This window comes from Colletotrichum godetiae, assembly GCF_030913485.1.
Source record: "Colletotrichum godetiae strain CBS 193.32 chromosome Unknown BDP55scaffold_3, whole genome shotgun sequence".
Taxonomy (NCBI): domain Eukaryota; kingdom Fungi; phylum Ascomycota; class Sordariomycetes; order Glomerellales; family Glomerellaceae; genus Colletotrichum; species Colletotrichum godetiae.
The window spans coordinates 175,385-188,636 of NW_026851251.1; the positions used below are offsets into that span (position 1 = coordinate 175,385).

Consider the following 13,252-nt stretch of genomic DNA (forward strand, 5'->3'; position numbering starts at 1 on the left):
GAGGCCTTAGGAGAGCGACGTGTTCTCATTGGGTGATCGATCAGTGACAGTCACCAGCCACAAAGATCGTACCCACGGGAGCTTCCTGTGGCGCGGCAGGGGTCGGGCCCTTTGTCTTCGAGGGGTCGAAGTCTGGAAAGTGCGGGGCAGAATTCTGAGTGAGGGCCGGCGGCAAACAACCTGGAAACGTGCGGGGCAGGGACTTGGGATGGGCGATTGAAGAGCAATTAACAACCCATTGATGCGTCTAGTATGGATGAGAGAGAGGCTGCACACATGTCGTGCAGATTCCGCGACATCTCCAAGGTAACCGTAGCTCGAACTGCTGAAATTGTCTCGGGGGGAAGCTCCTGCATGTTACAATGTGAAGGCATATAGTTGGGCGCGAATAGGTGCGCAAATCTCAGGGAGGGTGGTTGGCCTGCTGCCGTCTTACATACGACAGGAGCTGGGTACGGAAGAACCTGCCACAATGTCCGGACAATGATATCCCTGGTAATATCTACCTTACCTAGTCGGGTAGGTATCCAGGCACGACAGTTTCCCGTCAAGTTGGTAGGAACTCCGGCGCATACCGTCAAGATCCATTCCCGTAGTCCGGACCTTCTGTCGCCAAAGTGCTAATAATAACGGAGGTCAACGAAGATGGCAGGTAGGCAAGCAAGGGTCACTGGCCCACGAGGTTTTGGCATGGCGGCATTAGCGCCCAAAAAAGGTTGTTGCCACAGGCCGGTGGACTGTCCTGTGCCCATGTGCTTCATTGTCCTTCGGGAAACCCTGTGAAGGGGAAGTCATTTCGACAGATTGAGTCTTCGGACACGGGAGGGAAACCTTCAGCCATAGACCTCAGTGGCACCCTCGCCGGTCTGGCCTGGCGTGCCTAGCTGGATCGGATAGGGCATTCCACAGGCGGTCAGCGGCCTGAATATTAAGCAGGCGTCCGGGCAGTTGTTAGGTTGCGGAATAGGAGCTCCAGCTCCTGCGGTGTGTGGTGCTTTCGGCGTGGGAAGGTAGATGGCAGACGGGAGAACCTAGATGGGTACTTTGTTCACCGCAGAGTCATCCACCGACGACAATGTCACTCGGGGAGGGGCCTGACAGATTCAATCTGCGAAAAGAAAGAGAAGAAAGCCCACACTCCACCTTTTTTTCACTGCGAAAGTGCTCCCTGCACCTGTCCCACCCAACGCTTGAGAGGCCACGGACAGACAGAGAGAGGGGCGCGAATCTGGGCCTAGGAGTGAAAAAAACCAATAATAAAACCAGGAAAAAAATTATCTACTCCCGCCTCGCCTTCCTTTTTTCCCCTCCATTTCCCCCCTCTGCCCGCTCTCTTCCTTTCACAACTCTCCCCCCTCAAAAAAATATCAGCCGTCTTTAGCTGGGTAATTCCGCCTGTCGATATCTTCCCTTCGATTTTTTAGACATCTTCCAGTCAATCCTTCAAAATGTCCAACGACGACGCCCAGGTGAGTCTTTTGCGACAGCTCTATTCCCCTCCGTGCCCTGTATCTTTTGGTGGTGGTGTTGGCGGTGGTCGAATGCGATTGATGTCGGCTGCTTTGGCGAAAATCGACCACCCCGCATCCACATTGGCGAGAGAGCCCCGCGGATGCTTCAACGCACCACGGCTCTGCACAGAAACTCAGGCAACACACGACGCATACGAGCATCAAATACCACACCAATCTCGACTCCACCCTGCCGCCATCATTATCATCATGTCGAACGAACGCACATATTTTGAGTTGGCCAAATCGCTAACGCATCGTCTCCCAACAGCATGAGATGACCTTCGAGTCCACCGACGCCGGTGCGTCTCTCACCTTCCCCATGCAGTGCTCTGCTCTGCGCAAGAACGGTCACGTCGTCATCAAGGGCCGCCCCTGCAAGATCGTCGACATGTCTACCTCCAAGACTGGCAAGCACGGTCACGCCAAGGTTCACTTGGTCGCCATCGACATCTTCACCGGCAAGAAGCTTGAGGATCTTTCTCCCTCCACCCACAACATGGACGTCCCCAACGTCTCCCGCAAGGAGTTCCAGCTCGTACGTTGCCACAAATCTTCTCATATGCCCTAAATACTCCTTGTATGCTAACAGACACCCTTCTCAGATTGACATCTCCGACGATGGTTTCCTCTCCCTCATGAACGACGACGGTGACCTCAAGGACGATGTCCGTCTTCCCGACGGCGAGATTGGTGACAAGATCAACAAGCTGTTCAAGGTTGACGAGAAGGACACCAGTAAGACCTCCCACTCCTCACAACGAGCTCGCTGCGCAGCACAAGAGAGATCCAAACTAACACACAACTACAGACGTCGTCATTCTTACCGCCATGGGCGAGGAGGCCGCCGTCGAGGCCAAGGAGGCCCCCAAGCAGGGTTAAGCGCTGCATCTCTACCATATCATCAGACAATGACTTCCACAAGCGCTCAATTCAAGCGGCCTTGCTGGCAGATGTTGGCAGACTGGGGACATTTCTTGCGATATTTCTTGGCGCTTCGAAATTAACGGTATCCCCGTCAGTCGTTGCGTAGGCTATATCTGGACAGGACTTGATACTGGGTACGCGAACTTGACAACTGCAAGACATGTCGCACGACTTTTTTCCTTTGTTTTGTCTGTCCCACAGACTCTTAACGACGATCAGACTAGCAATGGGATAGGTGAAAAAAAATGGGAGAGCCTCGCGGTGGCAGCAGATTTGTCCGATGGAAAAGCGGTACATATCTCCACCACGCGGTCTCTGTTTTTCGTTCAAACTTTACGTACAGATCTAGTGAAAGTGCCAAATATGTAATGTCCGTGACTATGATTCTACTACAAGTTATTGTCTCTGACCTGAAATCCATATGCCACATCTTCTATAGCATGTGGCGCTTTACTCGGCTCACTTTCTGATGGCGGCTTAGCTAGCTATAACCAGCTTGACTGTCGTTGATAGTTAGTATGAGTGAGTCAGACTCAGCTGTTCAGACTATGCCACACAGCAATGCTACTTATCTGTAAATAGAAACTTACAATCTGCCAAACTACCATTCCTCGTTGGCACCTTGAAGCCTTGATTCGAGGATAACATAAATCGGGGGCTGTATTGTGACGAATTGCCTACCAGGTCCCTGCCTAGTAAAGGTGCATCCCCAGACACGGGCGCCGCGCACTGTCTAAAACTTCACCAATCCGGGGACGATTTTGCCCAGAACAACTTTTCAACAAAGTACCATCAACAAATCAGTCAACGCGCCATGGCTCCAGAGAGGGACCTTCATAAGTTTCCAAAAGGAGAACGCTGTGAATTCTGCGGCTCTCGTAAATGGTATCTCGAAAATGGTTTGAGATTCTGCGCCAAGGAAGGCCACCAACTTCAAGTTTGTTTAAGCCATACTATGCACCTCATGTGATTAGCCGCATCTCACACTCTACCCCAGGGTTATGTCGAATTTGATCTCGGCGATGAGGACTTCGGTCAGAAAGGCCGCGTGGCTCGGAAGGAGAAGCAGGCCAAAGAGCGGATCAGACGAGTTCTCACCGGCCAACAAGCACGAGATCTGTACCTTGAGTGCCTGCAGCTTATCCTCAGAGAGCAGGTGAATTGGCTAGTGGCCGCCAAGGAGCATAAACCAGAACTTGAGACGGTTGTCCGCGATCTTTGGGATCTCCGCATCTCCGGAGCTGCGACAATTGTTCAGGATGACTCGGCCTCTGAGGGAGAGCCCACGCTTTTCAGCTCGCAACTCGACCTCGCTCAGGACGAGCAACACCAGTCTCGGAACAAACGAGCACAGAGCTGGACTGGAGAGAATGGGAGCGAGTGGCCGGCACCTCGAATGATTGACACATTAGGCCTCTGCTTCCTGGGGTGCATGTTGCTGAGGATACCCACGCGAGTTGGTGACTTTTGCAAGTGGGCGAGAGGGGGAAGCATCCCGTATAAAGAAGCTGTTGGTACTACCTTCAACCGTTCCCAGATGTTCTCTAACTAGTCACAGTATCGCCAGCTGCCTCAGGAGATGCGTGATCGATTGCCAACCGGGTATACAACACCACTCAAGTCGGCAAACCTAGCTGCGTTCAATAATGGAGAATTGCATGCTTCGGTCATGAACCTGGCCTTATCGTATCATCTCAATTACAGCATGATATTCCCACCGCTCAACGATGTCCTGATGACATTGCAGTATGCCCGTGAGCTTGGCTTGCCAGGTAGGTCCTATAGCCGTGCCAAGGGATGAACTCGACTAATGACTCCCAGTTGAGACGGTAGCAATTGCGCGCCGCGTTCCGCCCATCGCCAATCTAGCCTTCAGTTTTCCACTAGAGAAGACCCGACTCCGTCTCATAAATCAGCCAGAAATTCTACTCGTCACCATACTTGTGCTTGCAGCGATGCACTGTTTCCCATTCGAGGACAAGATGCCAGCTCCTCGAGACGAGAACAACTTCATCCTACCTAAGCTTGACTGGAAAGAGTGGAAGAGGATAATGACTGCAGCCTTGGCTACAGATGAAGCTACATCTACCGTTGACTACACAGACGTTACGGCGTCTCAGATCACATCGATGAGCCCAAAAGAGCTAGATGAGTACTTTGCACACCTTTCACGACTGACTGAAGCGCAAAGTAAGTCGACGTTTACTTTACTTCGCTGAATCCCGTTATTGACAACGACTTAGCCGAAGAGACACTACTCGCGAGATACTTCCCTGTGGACGAGCAAGTGCCCAGGCAAACAGTGTCCGAGACAACAGGGAATGAGGTGACTGAAAGGCTGCGCGCTGTCCAAACACAGGCCGCGTCCTTCGCCGACTTAGATGAACATGGCAGACAAGGGGATGAAAGCTTGCGGAAGAGTCGATATCACTCGTACAAATCCGAGGAAGATCTTCCTCCCATAGGCAGGGACTTCTTTCAACTGGCGGCGCAGCTGGCAGGGCTGTCCGTTCCAATGTTGGTGCGAGCCGTCAATATGCTTGAGGGCCACATCGTGACCTGGCAAAAGGAGCAACGCAGGGCAGCTAACGAAAGACGTGAACGATCGCGGTCTGTCGTGCTTATGGAGTCGGATACTGAGCAGCCAACATATACTGAGTAATGCGCGGTGTGGAGGTAGGCATGTACGGCCTGCGGTACGTCCACCTGAAGAATACGGGGTTGGTGGGCGTGTAAGTGCTCTCAGCACCTTGAATAAGCATGAGTGTGCGGAAGTTGAAATTATCAGCATTGAGATACCCATAAATTAGAAAGAAGTCTTCTTCTAGAGCGAAATATGAAATTGAGTCTTTCATCCTTGTTGTTCTCAGTATTCCGGAACAATTGGTATGAGCTAATGGCCATATTCAGTGCATCAGTGCATGCACTAATTCAGGGCGAAGAGCAAAAGGATAGCAGAGCATTTGGAGGATGAGCCTGTTGAAGTCATCGCAACCCAAAGAGTCACTGGGCAGGCCCATAATTTCCACAGGGTGCCCTTCCCAGCCCGTTCAAATTTACACCTACTTTGGCGCTCGGACCATGTCCGTACCCGCGTGCCCTAATTAGGGCTTGTCGGTCGCTCGCGCCGCAACCTCAACACTCATTCTCAAGCCCGCCCCACCAATTATTTGCCGCGATCACCAGAACTTTCTCGGTAACAACAGCCAGTTCACGAACGTCGGCAAGAGTAAGTGATGAGAGTCCCCTGCACGGCGAGACGGCGTCTTGCTGCGCGCCGTTGCTCTGATGGTTGATTTTGGGCGATGCTAACGATATTTTGCGTGTAGTGCAGATGTGAGCCAACCCCGAACACCCCTCCCGCCCGATCCCGAGCGCAGCAAAATCTCTTTTCCATGCGACGACGAAGCCCGAAGACGCCGATGTACTGACGATGGATGTTACAGTTTCGTGAAGACCCTGACGGGTAAGACCATTACCCTTGAGGTCGAGTCCTCCGACACGATCGACAATGTCAAGTCCAAGATCCAGGACAAGGAGGGCATCCCCCCCGACCAGCAGCGCTTGATCTTCGCTGGCAAGCAGCTCGAGGACGGCCGCACCCTCTCCGACTACAACATCCAGAAGGTTAGTCTAATTGCGCCGGACACTTGAAAAGAGGGGGAGAACAGCATTTGGGACGTCGGGGATATTGAAGCTACGATGGCCGAACAGACATGGAAGCTGACACACCAAACAGGAGTCCACCCTCCACTTGGTCCTCCGCCTCCGCGGTGGTATCATTGAGCCCTCCCTGAAGGCTCTTGCCTCCAAGTTCAACTGCGACAAGATGATCTGCCGCAAGTGCTACGTAAGTGGCCTCTTACCCTCAATCCCCGCCAACTGAAGTCGGCCGCGCGACCCAATTAAAACCTAACATGGAATGATTTAGGCCCGTCTTCCCCCCCGTGCGACCAACTGCCGTAAGCGCAAGTGTGGTCACACCAACCAGCTCCGCCCCAAGAAGAAGCTCAAATAGACGATTCATTACGGTTGCGGCGTCACGGGTTCTGGCATTCTGGAGAGGATGGCAGGGATACGAATTTTCCTGGGCTTTGTGGTAGCATTACTTTCCATCGGCAAGCAGTTCGTCGAATAAAAACTGAATTGGTCGCCCTCCTACCTCAAATGTCAAAAGGAAACACAACCCGGACTACCCCGTTATGCCTGTCGTACATCAACAAAATGATGTTTGGAGGCTGAGAGAAAAATCGTTTGGCGAGAGAGCGCGCCTAGGCGTCCTGAGTGCAGCATGGAGATGCTAATGAGCATGAGAGACGTACTATGATGGATGCGGGATGGCGACTGACCTGCCTCACAATGCTCCATTGACTACAGTGGAAAATCAACACAGTAGCGAAATACAGAGCCTCAGACCCATATGCCGTTCAATTTGGTGATGCACGTCATGCATGTGAACTTGATGATTGTGATCTAATCAGATAGTGTCCATTGCTTCTAGCGAAATTCTGTGCTTGCATAAAACTGGGACGTGAATTATCCGTATTAGTGCAACACTGGTACGGGCTCAGACATGGGTGTGTACCTGAGTGGAGACTTTTGCTTCCCAGGGAGCTGCAGGGCCAAACTGCATATGTGGGATTACGACACCTTGTCCAAAGCTCTAGGTATTCGTACGTACACACGTATCGGCCGTCCCAACTTGCCCGACTTCACGATCCCCAACGCCGACGACCCAGCAAGCCAGAGCTCCATTGTGACGAACCATCAAGGCAGATACTTGTGTCGGAGATCAAAGGCGAATCCTTCTCGGCTTCAATAACCAATCATGTCACGGTCTGGGTCCGGATACGACGCCGTCGTGGACGTCGACGACGAGGTGAGAGCTCCCTCCCCTAGTTCTTCCTTGCAACCGTCCCTCAAAGCTAACCATACTTCCTCTCGCAGGGCGACCTCGGCCACACCGACCTCCAGGACGATCTCGAATTTCACAGCTCCAACTTCCAGGACACGACGCCGGGGGCTCGCAAGGCGCCTGCGTCAGGTCTCCCGCCGCCGGCGACAGCGTCGTCCGGATCCTCGAAGCGCTTCCTCTGGAGCATCAACTTTTACGCACAGTACTTTGACGTCGACACCTCCGCCGTTCTCTCTCGCTGCTGGGCTGCGCTCTACCCGCGCGCCAACTTCCTCGACGTCTTGGAGGGTAACCCCGACCTTTACGGCCCCTTCTGGATCGCCACGACCGTCGTCCTGATCCTTTTCCTTGGTGGTACCATCAGCCAGTACCTTGCGAGCACAGGGTCTGGCCCGTTTGCGTATGACTTTAAGCTCCTGAGTGGTATGGGCTCTTGATAATTCAGCCAACAATCTTCTACGATGATCACTGACACACTTCTCCTCACAGGCGCCGCCGGTCTGATCTACGGCTACACCCTCTTCGTCCCCGTCGCCCTCTACCTCGCCCTGCGCTACTTCGGCTCCGAGTCCGCCAACCTCCTCGAGCAGTGGGCCCTCTACGGCTACGCCAATCTTATCTGGATCCCCGTCGCCCTCATCAGCTGGTCCCCCATCAACATCCTCAACTGGGTCTTCGTCGCCGTCGGCTGCGGCCTCTCCGTCGCCTTCCTTCTCCGCAACCTCTACCCCGTCCTCAGCGCCACCGACCACCAGACGAGCAAGATCCTGCTTGTCGTCGTCGTCGCCCTCCATCTCGGCCTCTCGCTGGCTATTAAGATCCTCTTCTTCGCCCATGGCAGCCCCGTCGCGAGCAAGGACCCCGCGGCGCCGCCCGCCGCGCCCGCTAACCCCCCTGCCGAGGGAGCGCCTCCCACCTTTTGATTTACCCTCGGGAGTTCCGCAAAGTCACCACTAGAACCTTTCAGAAGCTGTTATAGAAGAGCGTGCGAAAAGGAGCTTCATCAACTTGAAGTTTGTCTACTTTGGAACAGGTGAACTGCTGTGTATCATCCGCTGGAGCGTAGGGTTTCATGTACCATATCTGTACAACGAATATCATGATCAAACTCGCCGTCTATCTTTGCCATGTCGTACCATGTCGTGCCGTATATTACTCGCCTCAAAGACTTATTCATACATCCCACCACCGCATGACAGATCTGAACGGGTCTCTACTCCTGCCCAGGCCCCTTCCCACCCCTCTCAACCTCCCCTCCCTTCTTCGCCCAGTCTAGCCAGCTACCGGGATACTCCCCGACCTTGGTCCACCCAGCATCCCGCGCCAGCGTCGCCAGCGCCCGGCTCCGCACGCCGGCCTTGCAATAGAAAACCAGCTCCGTATCCTTGCTCGGGCGCGGGTACCCGTACCGGTCCTCGAAGTCCTCTTCGGCGATGAGGAAGCTCTCGGGCGCCGTGGCGACGGGGATGTTGATTGCGGTGGGGATGCGGCCTGTGTCTACGAGTTCGCCTGGTTCGCGGGCGTCTTTGGGGCACAAGGGATTTTCGGTTAGCGAAAGAAAACCATTTAAGGATCAGCCCGAAGAGTGGCAAGGCCACAGGGCGGGATGTGTAGTAGTAGTAGTAGTAGTGGTGGTGGTGGTGGTGATAGCAAAGACATACCGACAATGACGACGTTGCCCGGATCCTTGGCCAGCTCCGCCATCTGGCTAAAGTCCCAGATCTTGCTCCCGTTGGCGGAAATCTGGTGGTAGTCGTCCTCGACCCTCTCCTTCTCCGAGGAGAAGAAGCGCGCAGCCGCCGCCGTCGTCCTCGTCGCCGCAGCAGGAGTAGCACTCCAACCGAGGCGTGCCGTCGTTGTCTGTCCCATAACGCGGGCCGAGAACGTCGAGTTGGCAGCAACAGCAGCAGCAGCAGCGAAGCACCGTCTCGTGGCCGCTATCGGGGCGACGACGGAACCGAGGCGGCTGCTGCTGCTCGCGCGAAGGGCGTTGGCGCAAGCTCTTGTGGGTGCCATTTCTTCCTTCTTTCCTGTCTCTTGGGGGTGTAGAGGGGAATTTGAATACAGCTCGTATTCACCAGAGTCTTCGGCAGTCAAAGGGAGGTGACGGAAGTTGCTAAAAGAAGTGGGAGATCGGAGCTGGAGCTAAACGGGAGATCTTTAAGGAAGCTCCAGCGGGTATCTGTCGGCCAAAAGACCGGGGCCCCGGGGACCTGCGTTGATGACAGTGCCCGCTGGTCCCCTCCCCTCCACCTTGGAGCTCTGCCGGTCTCCACTGACGTTGAGCGCCCGGGCGGGCTTCAACTCTGTTCGACGACCTGTTTGGCACAATCCATGATTGACGCACTTTGGTTGGCTTTGGCTGGTTCCTTGGCATACATCTACTTCGCCGAACTCAAGATGTAACTCTCTCAAGAACATCTTCACTACTCTGCAACTCTAGCAAGATGAGGACGAGGTTACTTAAGTCACAGCCACTTTTGGTGTCAACCCAGCAATCAGTCGCGTGGGATCTTTAGGTACGACACAGCTTCTTCACCTCTACCAATGTTTATCTTGCTCCATGAATCACCGGGCCATTTTGTTACTTCAAGTTTTTTTTATTTTTACCATTGGCTCTAAACTGAGTCTATCGTCACCCAGTATCATTCAGATGGGCCGTTTAGCCAATATCCATCCTCGTCTGGGAATCATGATCCCTGGGCGACCCTAAGTCCGCGGCATCGCCCGCTCTTTTTAGGACCGTTCTCCTCGAAATTATGTACACATAAACGTCTATTACAAGTTTGTAGTCTAAGGGTCTGGCGTTGACCAATCTTGACTCGAGTTTTACGAGCCTCCCGTTCCGACGGGCGATTAAAGTGGCGTCTGACATTGACAAGGGCGCGCTAGCGGAGATCTTGCAGCATCAGCCGGGCCCAGCTCATTCATTGGGCGAAATCACTGCCAGCCCGTAGCCTAGGGAAAGAGGTATAAGAGATCTATGCCGTGCGCTCGTTGAAGGTAAGAGGGCAGTCATCCTATGCTTGTTAGTGTTCTATTTCTCACGTTTCTGCAGGATAACCTCCAACATACCATAGGGAAGATGGTGGCGAACACCTTGATCTCCTCGGACTTGGGTGTAGGGTGGTGCACCCAGTCCAACATGACAGAGGCTTTTCCGATCATCAAGGCCAGGTTGAGCTGAGCGTAGGTTTGGCCGATACAGTAGTGAGGGCCGGTTCCGAAAACGAGGAAGTTCTTGGCGCCCTTCTCCTCCGCATCGCCGGTGTAGTAACGCTCGGGGTCGAACTCGTCGGGGCGGTCGTACACCTCGGGATCACGGAGCGCAGGGTAAACGGTAGGAATGACCATGGCGCCTGTTTCTAATCAGCATTCACTCAAACAACTAAACGGCGATAATATGCTTACCCTTGGGAACAGTGTACTCGGGAGTAATGGGGAAGGGCTTCTTGACAACGTAGGGAACCATGAGGACAGGAGGGCGGTAGCGGAGCAACTCGCGGACGACGGCACGGGTGTAAGTCAAGGACTCGAGCTGGTCCATGTTCAACTCAGCATGGCGGTCGCCGTTGCGAACCTTGATGTTCTCTTCGCGGACACGATCGAGGATGTCGGGGCGCTGGGCCATAGTCTGGAAGAGCCAAGTGGCGGCACTGCTGGTGGCATCCTGGGAGGCGAAGAGGAAGGTGAAGACGGTCTGGGCAATCTCATAGTCGGAGAACTCGCGGAGAAGGGGGTGGGGCTTCTCGAGACCCTCAGTCTTGCCAGCGGCCTCGGCCTCGCGCCAGTTCTTGGACTCGAGGATAGACTTGACCCAGGCGTCCATGATGCAGGTCAACTCACCTCCGGCGGCCATGCGAACCTTGCTCTTGGCAGAGCACTTTGCGAATTCGGCGATAACCATGTCGGAGGCCTTCTTTCCGTACCAGGGCTTGGTGAAGGGCAGGATAAGGGGGAAGTTGACGAGCTCGAGAGCCTCGGTGATGAGGAAGTAGTCGGTCGAAATCTTGCGAACGGCCTCATCGGAGATGTAGTAGCCGACAAAGGTGCGGCAGGAAACGGCGGTCATGACGTCGCGGAAAGCAGGCATGAAAGGCCGGGCCTCGCCGCCGGCTTCCTTGGTGATCTGGAGGAACTCCTGGAAGTACTGCTTGTACACGGCCTCCTGGCCAGGGAGGTAAGAGGCCAAGGCCTGGCGGGTGAAAAGGCCGTTGAGACCCTTGCGGAAGTCGACGTGCGGCTTGCCGTCGAGGAACACCCAGTTGGTGGGGCCGAGGAGCTTGTGGGCGACATCAACAACACAAGGCTTGACGTAGCCAGGCGAGTTGAAGACCTTACGGGCCATGTCGCGGGTTGAGGCAATGACGACGAACCTATAATCGTTAGATGTCAAACCACCTACAGGTATGCCTGTTGTGCGCAACTTACTTGTGGAAGACGGAAACACAGCTGAGAGGGCCGCTGGCCCACTTGGCCTTGTATTCAGAGAACTTGGGGTTCACAGACTCCAAGAAGGGGCCGATGAAGGGCATCTTGAAGGTAGGGCCAGCAATGGAGCCCTTGGAAGTGATGTAGCTGACTATGTCTTGTCAGATCTTGTTCCATCTCTCAGGCCACTTCTGGGCGCATCACTTACTCTGGTCATATGCGACAGCGAGGGCCAGCAGCGTGAACAGGATCGTCACGATGCTAGCATTGGCCACTTTCTCGATCACATAGTCGACTTGAGGGGGGATGTTGACATTGCCGAGCTTGGCATTGGCCAACACCGAAGTGAAGGTCGTCGCGTTGGAATCCATCGTGGTCGGTTCGAATATCGAAATCGGGGTGCGTGTGTCCGGAGGGGAGGCCGGCCGGGGGGAGGGAAAAAAAAAAAAGACACCAGGGCGCGAAAGGGTCGGTCGACGGCTTAGGCGCAACACACAACAACCAAATAAGTTTTGCGCTTGTTGAGATCCTCGAGGGAGGGAAGGCAGCAAGCAGTGAGAATGCCGCGCGAGGTCAGTGACTTGAGCAACACTCCCGGTAGAGGTTGATTAGGAGCACTGCGGGTGAGATGTGGGAGGGAAGGACATGTTCAAAAGATTTAAGAAGGGAGTTCGATTACCATGGGCATGGACGGGGACGGGTACGGGGGGGCATGGGAAGAGGTGGATACCCGGATGAGGTTGTTCGTTGTGGTAGGCCAGGTGAAAGTGAGCGAGGCAGGTCCCAGTCTCTGCGAGACGGGTCACTGGGATGTACCTGTACCTTCCCTGCCTTCCCTGCCACCACACGTAGGCGCGAACGGGGGTCCCAAGGTCTTTCTACTTACTTGTAAACAAATCCACCTCTGTGTTTGGACAGACGAGCAGGCACAGCAGTTTCCGCACGCCAATTGCGACCGGGAACACAGAGAAAGGCGATCAAAACACCATAGATTTGTGGGTTTGACTCCGTTAAGGCCGATGTGGGCTGCTGAGATTCTGAATTTTCTTTCCAGGTTCTGATCAATACCACCTCACCCTGTGGCCTGCGCAATAAGGGGCCCCGATTAGAATTTTGGAAGCACGCGCAATTGCGGCGCAAGGCCCGAATCGCCCAAGCACTCCCGTCTTCAGACTTCAGGAACCATCAGACGGTGATGTGAGCTGGAGGTCTTTTCTCGCCCCGCCTATCCGTCCGTCTGTATGCTTTCCTCTGCTCAGGTACTCCGTACCTTTCAGCTCCTGCTCGCTTGACTTGGGTAGCTAAAACTCACTTTACCCCAGAGAAGGTCATTGACTTTTGATTCCAGTCAGATTTCGATGAGCAGCCTTTTCCGTATGCTTGCTTTACTTTTCGATATAGCTCGCAGCGCAAAGTGAAAAGGAGGGGCGGGGCGGTCGTCACAGTCTCAATTCAATACATGAGACTA

General features: G+C 54.2%; 7 protein-coding genes across 7 annotated transcripts; 4 read left to right on the plus strand and 3 right to left on the minus strand.

The window, feature by feature from the left end:
* Positions 1-1,159: 1,159 nt before the first annotated feature.
* BDP55DRAFT_644406 (translation initiation factor eIF-5A) lies at positions 1,160-2,769 on the plus strand. The gene is made up of 4 exons (XM_060573580.1): positions 1,160-1,469; positions 1,783-2,049; positions 2,117-2,249; positions 2,323-2,769. The coding sequence occupies exons 1-4, from the start codon at positions 1,449-1,451 to the stop codon at positions 2,391-2,393; spliced, it is 492 nt and encodes a 163-aa protein (XP_060435432.1). The 5' UTR covers positions 1,160-1,448; the 3' UTR covers positions 2,394-2,769.
* Positions 2,770-3,252: 483 nt separating this feature from the next.
* Positions 3,253-5,100, plus strand: BDP55DRAFT_540992 (uncharacterized protein; the record flags this gene model as incomplete). Its single annotated transcript, XM_060568169.1, has 5 exons — positions 3,253-3,375; positions 3,436-3,948; positions 3,997-4,210; positions 4,260-4,628; positions 4,682-5,100. The coding sequence occupies 5 exons, from the start codon at positions 3,253-3,255 to the stop codon at positions 5,098-5,100; spliced, it is 1,638 nt and encodes a 545-aa protein (XP_060435433.1).
* Positions 5,101-5,885: 785 nt separating this feature from the next.
* On the plus strand, positions 5,886-6,456 carry BDP55DRAFT_541095 (uncharacterized protein; the record flags this gene model as incomplete). Its single annotated transcript, XM_060568183.1, has 3 exons — positions 5,886-6,065; positions 6,178-6,288; positions 6,370-6,456. Coding segments are annotated over 3 exons (378 nt in total), but the record flags the coding sequence as incomplete, so codon positions are not given.
* An 810-nt stretch (positions 6,457-7,266) lies between these two features.
* Positions 7,267-8,276, plus strand: BDP55DRAFT_540722 (Yip1 domain-containing protein; the record flags this gene model as incomplete). The annotated part of the gene is made up of 3 exons (XM_060568148.1): positions 7,267-7,317; positions 7,386-7,776; positions 7,843-8,276. 3 exons carry the CDS (start codon positions 7,267-7,269, stop codon positions 8,274-8,276), a joined length of 876 nt encoding a protein of 291 aa, XP_060435435.1.
* Positions 8,277-8,566: 290 nt separating this feature from the next.
* Positions 8,567-8,878, minus strand: BDP55DRAFT_541266 (Rhodanese-like domain-containing protein; the record flags this gene model as incomplete). Its single annotated transcript, XM_060568203.1, has 1 exon — positions 8,567-8,878. A coding segment is annotated over one exon (312 nt), but the record flags the coding sequence as incomplete, so codon positions are not given.
* Positions 8,855-9,692, minus strand: BDP55DRAFT_203087 (uncharacterized protein). Its single transcript, XM_060565948.1, has one exon. The coding sequence runs from the start codon at positions 9,367-9,369 to the stop codon at positions 8,920-8,922; it is 450 nt and encodes a 149-aa protein (XP_060435437.1). The 5' UTR covers positions 9,370-9,692; the 3' UTR covers positions 8,855-8,919.
* Positions 9,693-10,334: 642 nt separating this feature from the next.
* On the minus strand, positions 10,335-12,155 carry BDP55DRAFT_689753 (cytochrome P450; the record flags this gene model as incomplete). Its single annotated transcript, XM_060576775.1, has 5 exons — positions 10,335-10,373; positions 10,429-10,712; positions 10,765-11,729; positions 11,785-11,935; positions 11,993-12,155. The coding sequence occupies 5 exons, from the start codon at positions 12,153-12,155 to the stop codon at positions 10,335-10,337; spliced, it is 1,602 nt and encodes a 533-aa protein (XP_060435438.1).
* Positions 12,156-13,252: the final 1,097 nt, after the last annotated feature.